Genomic DNA, 15,331 nt, shown 5'->3' on the forward strand with positions numbered 1-15,331 from the left:
GCAGGAGGGAAGGGAGAGGTTGTGATGTGTGGTGCTAAGATGGGTATTGGAAAGAAGAGAGAGAAACAGAAGCCAGACAAACAAACAGAAAGTGCTGTGGGAGCTTGTCATTACAGTAGAGAGATGAGAAACCAAAAAAATGAAGAAAAACAAAAAGGAAAAGAGAAAATAATACAAAAATATATTTTAAAAAAGAAACAACCCCAGAGATCCCACCAAAAACTGGGAAAGTGGCTCCCAGGCCTCGGATACAGCCTTTCTGGAAGGGGCGGAGATGGCACACAGCACCAGGTTTACAGGAGACAGGAAAAGAAGGAAAACAGAGAGAGATGAGAAACTGAGAAATGAAGAAAAAGGAAAAGATAAAAGAAAAGAAAAAAAAAAAGGCCCAAGTGATCCCACTGACATGCCTGAGCAGACCACTCAGTACAGCCTGGCTAGAAGAGACAGAGATGGCATATAGAGCCAGATAGTCAGGAGACAGGAAAAGAAGATAAGTAGAGGGAGGCAAGAAACTGAGAAATGAAGACAGGTAGAAAGGAAAAAAGAAAAATAAAGTTGAAATGCCCCCAGGGATCCCACCTGCATGGCTATACAGACTGGGTGAGTGGCTCCCAAGCCTCTAAGTACACTCCAGCTAGAAAGGGCTCCCAAGCTGCAAAAGGAAAAAGAAAACAAACAAAACAACAACAACAAAATGCCCCAGGGATCCCACCAGCATGGTGGCACAGATCAGGAAAGCAGTTCCCCAGTCAACCAGCACTCCACAGCCTGTCAAGAAGAAGCGAAGATGGCACACAGAGTCAGGTGTTCACGAGAAAGGAGGGAGAGGAGGTGAGAGGCAGGGAAGAAACCAAAGGAAGCTGAAAAAAGCAACACCAGCAGCAGTGAAATGGTACTGAAGGAGCCGACTGGTGTAGGTGGGGTGGATCTAAGCAGCACAGAGCCAGTGCCTCCTGGACCACAGTCAGCCTGCTGGGAAGCAGTGGAGGCCGAGCAGGGGGAAGGAGGGTGGGGGATGGGAAAGCACGTATGGCTGGTTACCAGATGCTCTGTCTCCTGCTGGAAGTCTCATGAAGCTGCTTTCCTGTACTCTCTGCCCACTGATCTTCGACAGGAGTCCAGTAGGGTGAATCCATGCTGCCATAGCTGGTGGGAGACCATCGTTCACCTCTCTCCTCGCTCTCTGTTCTTTGTCAGTTTCTTATTCCATTCAGCACTTGGATGAGTTCTTTATTTTTTCATTTGACACTTAGGGTTCCAGGATTGACATTTGTGTCTGTTTTATTTAGTTTTTTGAGAGAGACACCATGGTGCTTCTGTCTGTAGTGCCATGTTGGCTCCACCACCTTACAATGGCTAATTATTTGGAAGTAGATCACCAGGCCCTTCTTCCCAGGTACTCTAGTTGGACTTGAACTTCCAACCATTTTACAGTTGAGAAAATTGAAGCTTACAGAAGTTGAATAATTTACCCAAGGTCCCGTTGCCCGTAAGAGGCAGAGGGACTAGAACTCAGTCATTTTAAACCCAAAACTGGATATGGATAACCACACACTAGAGTATGTGTGATCTAACCAGGCCTATGCGGAAGTGTTTCCTCTCTCTTCAGTAATTGTGGCTTTTCAAGCATTTATTTTATTGAACATATCCATTATATTGGTCCAGAAGTCAGAAGGTTTGGGTTCTAGGTCTTTATATTATCACATACTAGTTAGTAGGACTGCAGCAAATCACTCAACTCATCTCTGTCTCAGTTCCTCACCTGCATAGGGAAAACAATAATACTTTCTCTGCTTGAATGGATCAAACAAAAAACACAGGACAGCAATGTATGATCTATGAAGAACTAAGTAAATATAAGCAGCTATTATGTCTTTCTGATTTCTAGTTCTAAAGAAATATTATTCTATAATAATAAGATCCCATATTTCTCCTTTATTCTTTCAAATTGTTCTCCCTAAGGAAGAATCATGCTAGAAAAAGGGATTTTTCATTATTTTCAATTTTTTCTAGATGATTGAAAAAGTGACTATTTTTATGAAAAAGTGACTTCTGGTTTACTGTATATACTTGATAATAATTTTAACTATTAACTATTAGTGATCAATAATATATCCTGAGCGAGCCCTGGTGGTGTAACATTTAAGCACTCAGCTGTTAACTGAAAGATTGGTGGTTCAAACCCATTCAGCAGCTCTGCAGGAGAAAGACCTGGCAATCTGCTAGATGACAGCTTAGAAAACCATACGAGGCAGTTCTACTGTTAGATCGGGTCGCTATGAGTTGGAACTGGCTCAACAGCACCTAAGAACAATGATAGTATACCTGGAGTTAAGATGACAGTTTATAGCTACTTATTTAATTCAGTAATTGTAAGGAAATTATCTTCAGTATTAATACTAACATTTATTGTTTATACCAGAAGTTCACAAAGTACGGCCCAGGGACCCCTGGAGAGTTTCTGAGATGCTGTCAAGGGATTTATGAGGTCAAAACTATTTTCATAGCCATAATAAAACATTATTTGCCTTTTTCACATGTGATACCACAACAGACTGAATGCAAAAGCCAGTATAAGAATCTGTCTTCCGTTAAATTAGACTTTATAGAGATTTGCAAAAATATTAAAATTATTTCACTCCTCATTTTTTGTTTGTTTGTTTTGGTAATGTTACTTTTCATTAAAATGTGTTATTTATGTTAATGTTGAATGGGTTTATTATTATTTTTAAATAAATCTTTAAAAAATTTCTGTTTTAATTTTCAATACCATAAACATTGATAGATATAATCAGAATAAACCAAAACCCTTTCAAGTTCTCAATAATTTTTAAGAGTGGAAAGGGGTTCCAAAATCAAAAATTTTGAAACTCGCTGGCTTGTATTGTACTAGGTGTTTTTATATGTATCGTCAAATTTAATTCTCACAAAAACCCTATGACAAAACTTAGACACGGATAGTTAAGTAAACAGCCCAGCTTTGATACTGCTTAGCTGGTAGAAGAGTATAACTACAAACCCATCCATCTGATACACGTGCTCCTGTTTTATAAAGTTATAAGTATTTTTGATAACCCAGAAATATACCATTAAATGTTATTTATTTTAATCTTATTTCTAACCAGCGATACATAATATCTGTTAGGATTCTCATGAATTTGGTCTTATTATCTGTGTTAATCTTAAAGGTGGCACATATGTATATTAAAAGGTATTCCTTTAACAATGTAAATTAAGTAATGATGAAATAACTGACTCAAATATCAGCAGTCTCTAACTTATGAATAGGTTATGTTCTATGTTTACTTAGTAAAGTTTCTTGGAACTTTGCACATATTCGCAAATATTATAAATCATGTTCAGAGTTGTTAGAACTTACAGGTAGCAAGATGTTATAGTGAGGAGTCTCCCAAGTATTTGATATTTTAGTCAAGGCTTTTTGGCTGTAAGTAATAGAAACCCATCCAAAATACCATAAACCAAAAGGAGGCAAGATGAACTCATGGAAACCTTGGGGAAAATGTGCGATGTGGGCTTTGAGGAAAGAGATCCAGGAAACCGCAAACCGCCATGAACTTCTCATGGTGTCTCTGTAGGGCTATGACTTCTCATCTCGCATCTCTTTGCGTGTCCCTTTCATCCTTTTATCTTGGCTCCCTCTAAATGAAGTCCTCCAAACAGACACATCATGCCAGGTCTTTTGATGCTAAAGACCTCTGAGTTTCCATCCCACGTTCCCAGGAGAGAAAATGATTGGCCATGCTAGGTCAGAATGCTGAGGCTTAAAAGGGCTCAGTAATTAAGACCGTTTTTCATTGTTTGAGTTATAAACCAAGTGAGAAACAAGAAGACAGTCAGTAGGTGGGAGAACCAAAAGACAATCCTTGTCGTTAATAATGTTTGTCATGGAGAATGAGGCTTAGGTGAGAGAGCCAAGGGGGACAGTGCACCAAAGGTGTGTTTGAGTCTGCAGGACACATCCACTCACCCCAATCGCTGTCTCCCTCTCGTACAGTAGAGAAGAAAGGAGGAAAATGGCCACGTGGTGAACTGTTAGGCAGTGTAAGGTGACACTGATGCATGCATTGTCACTATATCCTTCTTCTTCCCTAAAATACATATGGGAAAATGAGCAAAGATCAAAGCAAGGAAGGAGGATTTTTCATTTACCTTAAAGCAATAGATATTTTAAGATGATTGTAATATTTATTTCTATTTCAACTAAAAGTGGCTCTAAAGTTAATTTCTACTGTTATTCAGGATCTGGATCGAAACCTGAGCAAACTTACAGCTTCATTTGAAAAAGCAATAGCTAAGAAAGTCCGGTGTCAAGAAGAGGTGAACCAAACCAACAGAACTATTGAGCTGGCTAACAGACTGGTCAAGGAACTTGAGGCAAGTTAACCTTTCTTCCAAAATTCTAACTAAAATATTTAGATTAGCTTTATTTTTTTCATTGCGGTAAACGTATATGTAACAATACATTTACTGTTTCACATATTTTACGTGTACAATTCAGTGACTTCAATAATGTTCATCATGTTTTTCAACATCACTGCTATCCATCTCCACATTTTTCCATCACTCTTAACAGAAGCAGATTAGCTTTTTTTGATATTATCATTATTTGCTGCCAATAATAACTTAATAGACATGTAGTCAACAACCAAGGGGAATATTTATTTTTTTCATAGTGTGGTTCTAGCTTACTGAAAGGAAGAAATAACCAATTCTATGTATTTCTTAGTATATAGCCATGAACTCAGTGTAACATGGGCCCAGTCTCCAACTAAATAGAGAGAAGCCATATACTTTGCCAGAATTTCATTGTCTTGTATCTACTTTAAGACAATGTTGTATACCAGCTGTGGGTAGGTTATCTACTTTCTTTTTTTTTCTTCTTCTTCCTTCCCTTCTCTTTTTTAGCATGTTATGAAATCCTTTGAAAACAAAAATAAAGCCTTTGTAACTTTCTACTTGCATTTTGCCTCACTGTTACCAGATGGATCCTGCAGCTTCAGATTCAGGCAAGAAAGAAAGGGAACAATCTCTATTAGCTGGGTCTTCCTCCTTTTATAAGAAAAGCTGAAGCTTTCCTAAAAGCTCCTCTGGCAGACTCCCAGTTAAGTCTCTTTAACCAGAACTTGGTTGACCTCAGGAAGTCCCTGGGTGGTGCAAAGATTAAGTGTTCAACTACTAACCAAAAAGCTGCAGATTCAAACCTCCCTAGAGGATCCTTGGAAGACAGGCCTGATAATCTGCTTTCAAAAGGTCACAGCATTGAAAACCTTATGGAGCAGTTCAATTCTGCACACGTGGGGTCACCATTAGTCAGAATCATCTTAATGGCAATAAACAACAACAGGTTGACCACACTTTTGCTGCAAGAAAGGTCAGAAAAGTGGGAAACAGGATTATCATGATTGGCTTAGTCGATTGCAGTCCATTTCTTGGGGCTAGACCCATCAGCACTCCACTGAAAACCAAGGGTCTCTTAGTAAAAAAAAAAAAAAAAAAAGAGGAGAAATGTATGTTGGGATGGGATAGGTGATAGCCTAATTTCTTACCTATGTACAAATTTAAAACCACTATCCCTCTGAAACTCACAGTTGATTATTTACAAAATCCATTCCATCTCAATAATTGCCAGTCCATTCTCCCATTGTTCTGGCCAAAAGTCTTAGAATTGCCCTTGACTTTTTTATCCCTTTCTCACAACTCATATCCAACCAATCAGCAAATTTTATTGCCTCTGCCTTCTAAGTTCATTCTGAATCTCACGACTTCTCACTATGCTGGACCAGGTTACCAGCAACTCTCCCCTAAACTGTTGCCAGAGTCTCCACCATAAACCCCCAAGATCCATTTTCCTCAGTGCAGCTGGGTGATTTTTAAAAAATATAAGTCCATATCACAGCTCTGCAAAGAACTCTCTAGTAACTAATAATCTAACTCAAAGTACAATCTAAAGGCTTTACCTGTCTAGCCAACAGAATTCAACAGCATATCAAAAAAATAATACATCATGATCGGGCGGGATTCATGCCAGGCATGCAAAGGTGGTTCAATATTAGAAAATCAATCAATATAACTCACCACATAAATAAAACAAAAGAATCACATGATCATCTCAACCGATGCAGAAAAGGCATTTGATAAAATCCAACACCCTTTCCTGATAAAAATCTCTCAGCAAAATAGGAATAGAAAGGAAATTCTTCAACATAATTAAGGACATATATGCAAAACCAACAGTCAACGTTACTCTCAACAGAAAGAGATTGAAAGAATTCCCCTTAAGAATGGGAACAAGACAAGGATGCCCATTGTCATCACTCTTATTCAATATTGTACTGGAAGTCCTAGCCAGAGCAATAAGGCAAGAAACAGAAATAAAGGGTATGCAAATTGAAAAAGTAGAAGTAAGAGCATTCCTATTCACAGATTACATGATCTTAGACATAGAATCCCCTAAGCATCTGTCAGTTTGTTGTACCGTAGGGGCTTGTGTGTTACTGTGATGCTGGACACTATGCCACTGGTATTCACATACCAGCAGGGTCACGGGTTGGACTGGTTTCAGCTGAGCTTCCAGACTAAAACAGACTAGGCAGAGGGAGCTGGTGGTCTACTTCTGAAAAAAATTAGTGAAAACGTTACAAATAAGGGTGGAACATTACCTGATATAGTGCCAGAAGACGAGCCCCTCAGGTTGGAAGACACTCAAACTATGACTGAAGAGGAGCTGTCTCCTCAAAGTATAATCAGCATTAATGATGTGGATGGAGTCAAGCTTTCAGAAGTTTCATCTGCTGATGTTGCACGACTGAAAAATGAGAAGAAACAGCTGCAAACATCCATTAGTAATCAGAACATGGAATGTACAAAGTATGAATCTAGCAAAATTGGAAGTCTTTAAAATTGAAATGGAATGCATCAACATCGATATCCTAAGCATTTGTGAGCTGAAAGGAACTGGTATATTGGCCATTTTGAATCAGACAGTCATACAGGCTACTGTGCCAGGAATGACAAATAGGAATGGTATCGTATTCACTGTCAAAAAGAATGTTTCAAGATTTATCTTGAAAAACAACCCTGTCAGTGATAGGGTAATATCCATACCCCTACAAGGAAGACCAGTTAATATGACTGTTAGTCACATTTACACATCAACCACTAAGGCCAAAGATGAAGAAATTGAAGATTTTTCCACCTTCTGCAGTCTGAAATTGACCAAACATGTAATCAAGATACATTGATAATAACTGTCAATTGGAATGCAAAAGTTGGAAATGAAGAAGGATTGGTAGTTGGAAAATATGGCTTTGATGATAGAAATGATGCTGTAGATCACATGATAGAATTTTGCAAGACCAAAGACTTCTTCATTGCAAATACCTTTTTCAACAATATAAACAGCAGCTGTATACATGGACCTCACCAGATGGCATACACAGCAATCAAATCAACTACATCTGTGGAAAGAGATGATGGAGAAGTTCAATATCATCAGTCAGAACATGCCTAGGGGATGACTGCAGAACAGATCATCAGTTACTCATAAGCAAGTTGAAGTAGAAGAAAATTAGAATAAATTCACAAGATCCATAGTACAACCTTGAGTATATCCCACCTGAATTTAGAGATCATCTCAACAATAGATTTGACACATTGAACACTAATGACTGAAGACCAGAGGGATTGTGAAATGACATCAAGGACATCATACATAAAGCAAGCAAGAGGTCATTAAAAAGACAGGAAAGGGAAGACCAAAATGAATGTCAGAAGTGACTCTGAAAGTTGCTCTTGAACATAGAATAGCTCAAGTGAAAGGAAGAAATGATGAAGTAAAAGCTGAACAGAAGATTTCAAAGGGCGGTTTGAGAAAACAAAGTATTATAACAAAATGGGCAACTACTTGGAGATAGAAAACCAAAAAGAAAGAACACACTTGGCATTTTCAAGCTGAAAGAACTGAAGAAAAAATCCAAGCCTCGAGTTGCAATATTGAAGGATTCTATATGGAAAATATTAAATGATGCAGGAAGCATCAAAAGAAGATGAAGGGAATACAGAGTCACTATACCAAAAAAATTGGTCGACATTCAACCATTTCAAGAGGCAGCATATGATCAGGAACCGATGGTACTGAAGGAAGAAGTCCAAGCTACACTAAAGGCATTGGCAAAAAACAAGACTTCAGGAATTGATGGGATACAAATTGAGGTGTTTCAGCAAATGAATGTAGCACTGGAAGTTCTCACTCGTCTATGCCAAGAAATTTGGAAGACACGTACCTGGACAACCAACTGGATAAGATCCATATTTATGCCTATTCCCAAGAAAGGTGACCCAACTGAATGTGGAAAATATCAAACAATATCATTAGTTCCGGAACACTTTAACTGTGCTCATGAGAAACCTGTACTTAGACCAAGTGGAAGTTGTTCAAACAGAACAAGAGGATACTGTGTGGTTTAAAGTCAGGAAGGTGTGCATCAGGGTTGTATCCTTTCATCACACTTATTCAATCTGTATGCTGAGCAAATAATCCGAGAAGCTAGACTGTATGAAGAAGAACAGGGCATCAGGATTGGAGGAAAACTCATTAACAACCTGTGACATGCAGATGACACAACCTTGCTTGCTGAAACTGAAGACTTGAAACACTTACTGATGGAGATCCAAGACCACAGCCTTCAGTATGGATTGTACCTCAACATAAAGAAAACAAAATTTCTCATAACTGGACCAATAAGCAAAATCATGATAAATAGAGAAAAGATTGAAGTTGTCAAGGATTTCGTTTTACTTGGATCCACAATCAACACCCATGGAAGCAGCAGTCAAGAAATCAAAAGACGCGTTGCATTGGGCAAATCTGCTGCAAAAGTGTTAAAAAGCAAAGATGTCACTTTAAGTACTAAGGTGTGCCTGAACCAAGCCATGGTGTTTTCAATCGCCTCGTATGCATGTGATGAAAGCTGGACAATGAATAAGGAAGACCGAAGAAGAAACAATGCCTTTCAATTACAGTGTTGATGAAGAATATTGAATATACCATGAATTGCCTGAAGAACAAACAAATCTGTTTTGGAAGTACAGCCAGAACGCTCCTTAGAAGTTAAAATGGTGAGACTTCTTTTCACATACTCTGAACATGTTATCAGGAGGGGTCAGTCCCTGGATCAGAACATCATGTTTGGTAGAGTAGAGGGTCAGTGAAAAAGAGGAAGACCCTCAGTGAGATGGATTGACACAGTGGCTGCAACAGTGGGCTCAAGCATGGTAAGGATTGTGAGGATGGCGCAGGACTGGGCAGTGTGTTTCGTTCTGTTGTACATAAGGTCGGTATGAGTCAGAACTGATTCAACAGCACCTAACAACCTTCATAGAAAATCCCAGAGTTTCTACTAGAGAGTTACTGGAAGTAGTAGAACAGTTCAGCAAAGTGGCAGGATACAAGATCAACACACAAAAATCAGTTGGGTTCCTCTACGCTAACAAAAATCCGAAAAGGAAATTAAGAAGATGATACCATTTACAATAGCCCCAAAATGATAAGATACTTAGGAATTATTCTAACTAGGAATGTAAAAGACTTATACAGGAAAACTACAAAACACTACTTCAAGAAACCAAAAGAGACCTACATAAATGGAAAAATGTTCCAATCTCATAGGCTGGAATACTTAACATTATGAAAATGTCAGTACTATGCAGAACAATCAATAGATATACACCCACTCCTCACTTATAGACTATCTTGTTATCTGACACTCCATATTTACAACAATAGTAAAAAAAAAAAAAATCTGTCCAACTATTTTGCACAGTAATGACATATATCTGGCAGTTACAAACACCAGAGTGCTAGGCGAGAGTAATGCTGACTCTGATGGTTATATGTCATCTTGGCTGGACCATGATTCTCAGTGGTTTGGCAGTTATGTAATGATGTAATTTGTCAGTTATGTAATGATTTAATCATCTTCCATTTTGTGATCTGATGTGGTCATCCTCCATTTTTGCATAACACTGATTTTCACATAAGGACCTGGTCTTTGGAACCTAGCTGTAAATCCACAAGTGAGGAGTTAGTGTAATGCAATCCCAGTCCAAATCCCAACAACATTCTTTAATGAATTGGAAAAAGTAATCTTCAACTTTATATGGAAAGGAAAGCTAAATATTGAAGAAGAACAAAGTAGGAGACCTCATACTTCCTAATCTCAAAACTTACTATACAGCCACAGTAATCAAAACAGCCTGATACTGGTTCAGTGACAGACCCACAGACCATTAAAATAGAATTGAGAGCCCAGAAGTAAATCCATCCATCTCTGGGCAGCTGATCTTCAACGAAGTGTTGAAGTCTATTCATTGGGGCAGAAACAGTCTCTTGAACAAATAGTGTTAGCAAAATTGGGTATCCTTTTGCAGAGAAATGAAACAGGATCCATACCTCACCCCATACATAAAAACAAACTCAAAATTGAGCAAGGGCCTAAATGTTAAAGCTAAAAGTATAAAGTTCCTGGAAAAGAACATAGGAACAAAAATAATTTTCAGCATAAATACTTTCAAACACAAATAAAAATGTGTGAACAAGAGAAGATAAATCAGATAACTTGGACCTCCTAGAAATTACTTATGCTCATCAAAAGACTTTACCAAAAAAGTAAAAAGAGAACATAGAGACTGGAAAATAATCTTTGTCAACCACATAACTGACGAGTCTAATCTCTAAATATATAGAAAACTTCAGAAACTCAGCAACAACAGAAGACAATCTAATCAAAAATGACCAAAGGACATGAACAGACATTTCACCAAAGAGAACATTCAGGTGGCTAATAAACATGATCATTAGCCATGAAAACCAAAACCAAACCCGTTGTCATCAAGTCGATTCTGACTCATAGCAACCGTATATCAAAATTACCATGAGATAACAGACCCTGCAAAAATGGCACTGATCAAAAAAACAGAAAACAACAATGCTAGCAAGGTTGTGGAGGAGACTGGAACTTTTGTACACTGCTGGTGGGATTGTAAGAGGGTACAACCACTATGGAAAATGGTATGGTGCTTCCTCAGAAAGCTAGAAATATCTTATGATCCAGGAATCTAACTCCTAAGTATATTTCCTAGAAATATAAGAACAGTGACACAAATAGACATCTGCACACCCATGTTCATTGCAACGTTATTCACAATAGCAAAAAGATGGAAGCAGCCCACGTGCCCATCAACGGAAGAATGGTTAAACAAAATGTGATACATACACACAACAGAATGCCTAAAACCAAACCAAGCCCACCTCCATGGAGTTGATTTCAACTCATAGCGACCCTATTGGATGGAGTAAAACTGCCCCACAAGGTTTCCAAGACTGTGAATCTTTATGGAAGCAGACTGCCACACCTTTCTTCCATGGAGCAGCTGGTAGGTTCAAACTACCAACTTTTAAGTTAATGGCCAAGCGCTTAACCACTGCTCCACCAAGGCTCCTTATAAAATGGAATGCTATGCAACTATAAAGAATAATGGTGAGTCCATGAAACATAACATGGATGAATCTGGAGGACATTATGCTGCAAGAAAACCAAAAGAGACCTATATAAGTAAATCACAAAAGGACAAATATTGTATGGTCCCACTTTTATAAAAAATCAAGGATAGCTGTTATGGGTTGAATTATGACCCCCCAAAAGTATGTTGTGAATCCTAACCTCTGTGCTTGTGTTTATAATCCCATTTGAGAATGGGTTGTTTTTGTTATTTAATGAGGCAGGGTTAGTGTAGGGTGCATCTTAAGTCAATCTCTTTTGAGCTATAAAAGTGATTGAAGAAGCAAGCGAGCAAATAGAGAGAGGTAAAGATTGATGCCAAGGCACATGTAGATCTCTAAGGAACCAGGAAAAAAGCAGAAGAGACAAGGACCTTCCTCCAAAGCCTTGCCCTAGATTTGGCACTCTGAATTCAAACTTCTAACCTTCTATACTGTTAGAAAATAAATTTCTGTTTGTTAAAGCCAACCACTTGTGTTATTTCATTATAGCAGCACTAAATAACCAAGACAGTAAGTATACACACAGAAAGCAATGCTCTCTGACCATTAGTGGGTATGGGAAAGGTTATAGCAGCACTAAATAACCAAGACAATAAGTATACACACAGAAAGCAATGTTCTCTGACCATTAGTGGGTATGGGAGAGGAAGGTAGGGGCAGTCACTTACTAGATAGTAAAAACCAAAAACCCACTGCCGTTGAGTCGATTCCGACTCACAGCGACCCTGTACTAGATAGTACGAGACCCCAGTGCCATCAGAATCGACTCGTAGATAGTAGACACCTGTTATTTCTGATCATGGGAAAGGCAATGTACAATATGGGGGAAATCAGCACAACTTGACCAAGGTGAATAAAGACACTGAGAGCTACATAGTCCCTGGCACATAGCAGGCATCAATAGATATTTGTTGGGTTGGTGGATGGATGGATGAATGAGTTTGGTGAGCCTACTGTGTTTTAAAAAAATATTCTGGAGCCCTTTGAAGACTCACTTTTCTTAGATCAGTTGAGGAATTCCACCACTACTAGTATTTACAACTACTGCCACTTAAAGTGGTAAGATTAAAGCAGTTGTTCAGTGAGGCTCTTGAGAGAAAAGAAAGTGACGTTTAATTTAACTGCTTTCCTGGAAAAAAAAAAAAAAATGAAGCAGTTATAAAATGTCTGAAAGTTTTATCAAGGGAAAAACAGGCTCTACCGTGTGTCTCTAACACACAACGGTATCTTCCATAGGCTTTACCTGCTCATGATGATTTAGACCAGGACAGAAAAAAAGTGTTGTATAAAAACCAAAAACCAAACCCACTGCTGTCGAGTCGATTCCGACTCATAGCGACCCTATAGGACAGGGTATAGACTGCCCCATAGAGTTTCCAAGGAGCACCTGGTGGATTCAAACTGCCAACCTTTTGGTTAGCAGATGTAGCTGTTAACCTCTACGCCACCAGAGTTTCCTGTATAATGTTAACTAGGAAAAAATGTATATGTATTTTAAAGGATTAGTTGAAGATGTCAGACCTTTTCCTTTGAGGATAAATTCTTTCTGACTAGAACAGGAGACAGTTAACTTCTGAAAAGCATCAAGAGTGATGATTTTGTCTATATAGCATTGACCTGGAAGCTCAACCATTCAGACTAATAAATCAGGCAATTTATATTTAATCATTAACTAACTCCTGAGCTGAACAGCTGTTCAAAATTAGAAATGGGTCACGCAGGCCAGAATGACATTACAGGCAATCTATAATGCATTAGAATAAAATTATAGTGATTTTTAACTGTCTAGAAATTTATTACAGGACATGTTCCAACTCTTAAACCCTTGTTAGCCAGTGTCAGTAGTGATTTATGTTGTGTGGGTGGTATAGTGAAATTATTGACAATTTCAATAGCCAATAAGTCTATGTTTAGTAAATCTTCAAATTTCAAAGCTGCTTTGGAGAATGAGGTGGGTGCACTTTATTGTTTATCATTTACCAACCAAAGACAACAAAGATGGAGGGTAGGCAAATGAGAGATTCCTCTTAAAAATTAATGGGTATGTTGTCTGGGGATGAGGAAAGAAACTAATGAATTCTATAAGGAGGGATAGAGAGCTGAAGTTCCTTAGTGTTTAATTATATTGCTAACTTGGAGTGATCTTTATCAAGCAAAGCCAGAAGACTACCTAAAACAGCTTTGATAACCATTTTTCACTTGCTGACTTTATGGCCTTAGCATTGTGGCTATTATGATAGCTAGCAGGGAACTGTCATTACAACTTATTCACATGTTCCATTTTTGTTTTCTATGGTCTTTTCTCCTTTTTGTCATCGGAAAAAACAAAATTCTGCAAGGTTCTTCTTTGCTTGTATTTATCAAATTGCTGAAGTTTTTTTCAAGTGCTATTAATTTGAATGTTCTGAGAATATTAATTTTTAGCATGCATTGAAATAAAGTGAATTAGTGAAGTATCCTGCAGTTCAGTCAATCCATAGACATTTCTGGTGTTTTATTCAAATTCAATATTAAGGATTCTGTGTTCACTGGGTATGTATTTAACCTGTAAATCAGATTTTAAGTGCCTATCCTGCTAGATACAAGGACTTGAACAGTATTAAGCATATTGTCTTCAAAACTAGTGAAGTCCTCCTGATATCCATCTTTTCATATAGAACATAGATTCCTCTACTGATTTAGTGATTATATTAGAATACTAACCTAAGTTTAGGTACTATGAGCACTATTTTTTAATTAGTAGAATTTAGGATAGATGGTTAGTTAAGCTTTATGCTTTAATTAATTAACATGAGTGATGCTTGTTTATAATTTTCCTTTTTCTTTAATCAACCACTAGCTAATATGTTTTTTTTAAAAAAAAGTTTGCCTAGGGTACTGAGGCACCATTGTTGAAAAGTAGGAAGAATGGTGAGCAGCCAGGCTGACATGAAAAATCATAACATCTTTCAGCCTTGTTCACAGCTCTTGGTTCTTCACTCCCAAAAGGACATGGGGGAGTATCTGTCAGCCTTTCAAGAAGGACCTCAATCATAATTATAGAGTTAGGGCATCCAATGAGGAAGAGATGTTAAAGAATGTCATATTGTAGTAAACTCCAGTGCAGAGAGTATGAGAGCTCTCTTCATAATGATGGGTTTCAAACATACAAAAGATTATAATAGTCAAGCCAACTAGCTACTTTCTGTTCCTTTTGAAGACTGTGCAGAAGGATATATAGATTTAAACTGTGCTATGAGGTAATTACATTAAGCATTTGTTGGGTTGACTGTAACCCTGCAATTACATCTGAGTAATTTTATCTTTTCAGTCAGAAAAAATTCGCTGGGGCCAGTCTATTGAATCCTTTCAAGCCCAAGAGAAAACGCTCTGTGGAGATGTTCTCCTTACGGCAGCATTTGTGTCTTATGCTGGATCCTTTACAAAACAGTATCGCCAGGAACTGGTGAACTCCAAGTGGATTCCCTTTCTTCAGCAGAAGGTAAGCTCTGTTCTTTATCTTGTCCAACTTTGGAACTATCATATTGAAATTTCAATAGTAAAAGCAATTTATATGGTGAGCACTTTTGTAAGGTTAATCAACTGGAAATTCTTAAGTCAATGAGATGTTCCTTGAGTGTTACATAGTTTTTCTAATTTTAATGATGGTTTCAACAGGGAGATGAGAAATATGAAAATTAATTATAGAAGCTGTACTTTTACAGTTAATATAAATGATAATTTATAATCTTAAAGTTTATATAATTA

The 15,331-nt window shown here is 37.8% G+C and overlaps 1 protein-coding gene across 4 annotated transcripts in view; it reads left to right on the top strand.

Moving 5' to 3' along the window:
• The window catches only part of DNAH11 (dynein axonemal heavy chain 11), a 368,316-nt gene that overhangs the window by 254,354 nt on the left and 98,631 nt on the right, over positions 1-15,331 (top strand). For all 4 annotated transcript variants that reach the window (XR_007518405.1, XM_049893431.1, XM_049893432.1 and 1 more), the window contains 2 exons: positions 4,264-4,402; positions 14,899-15,065. Coding sequence is in view for 3 of the 4 variants with exons in the window: in XM_049893431.1 (XP_049749388.1) it covers positions 4,264-4,402; positions 14,899-15,065 (306 nt within the window). In the remaining variant the exon portion in view is untranslated. The remainder of the gene's footprint in view (positions 1-4,263; positions 4,403-14,898; positions 15,066-15,331) is intronic.

The sequence above is a fragment of the Elephas maximus genome, chromosome 8, assembly GCF_024166365.1.
Source record: "Elephas maximus indicus isolate mEleMax1 chromosome 8, mEleMax1 primary haplotype, whole genome shotgun sequence".
Lineage (NCBI taxonomy): Eukaryota > Metazoa > Chordata > Mammalia > Proboscidea > Elephantidae > Elephas > Elephas maximus.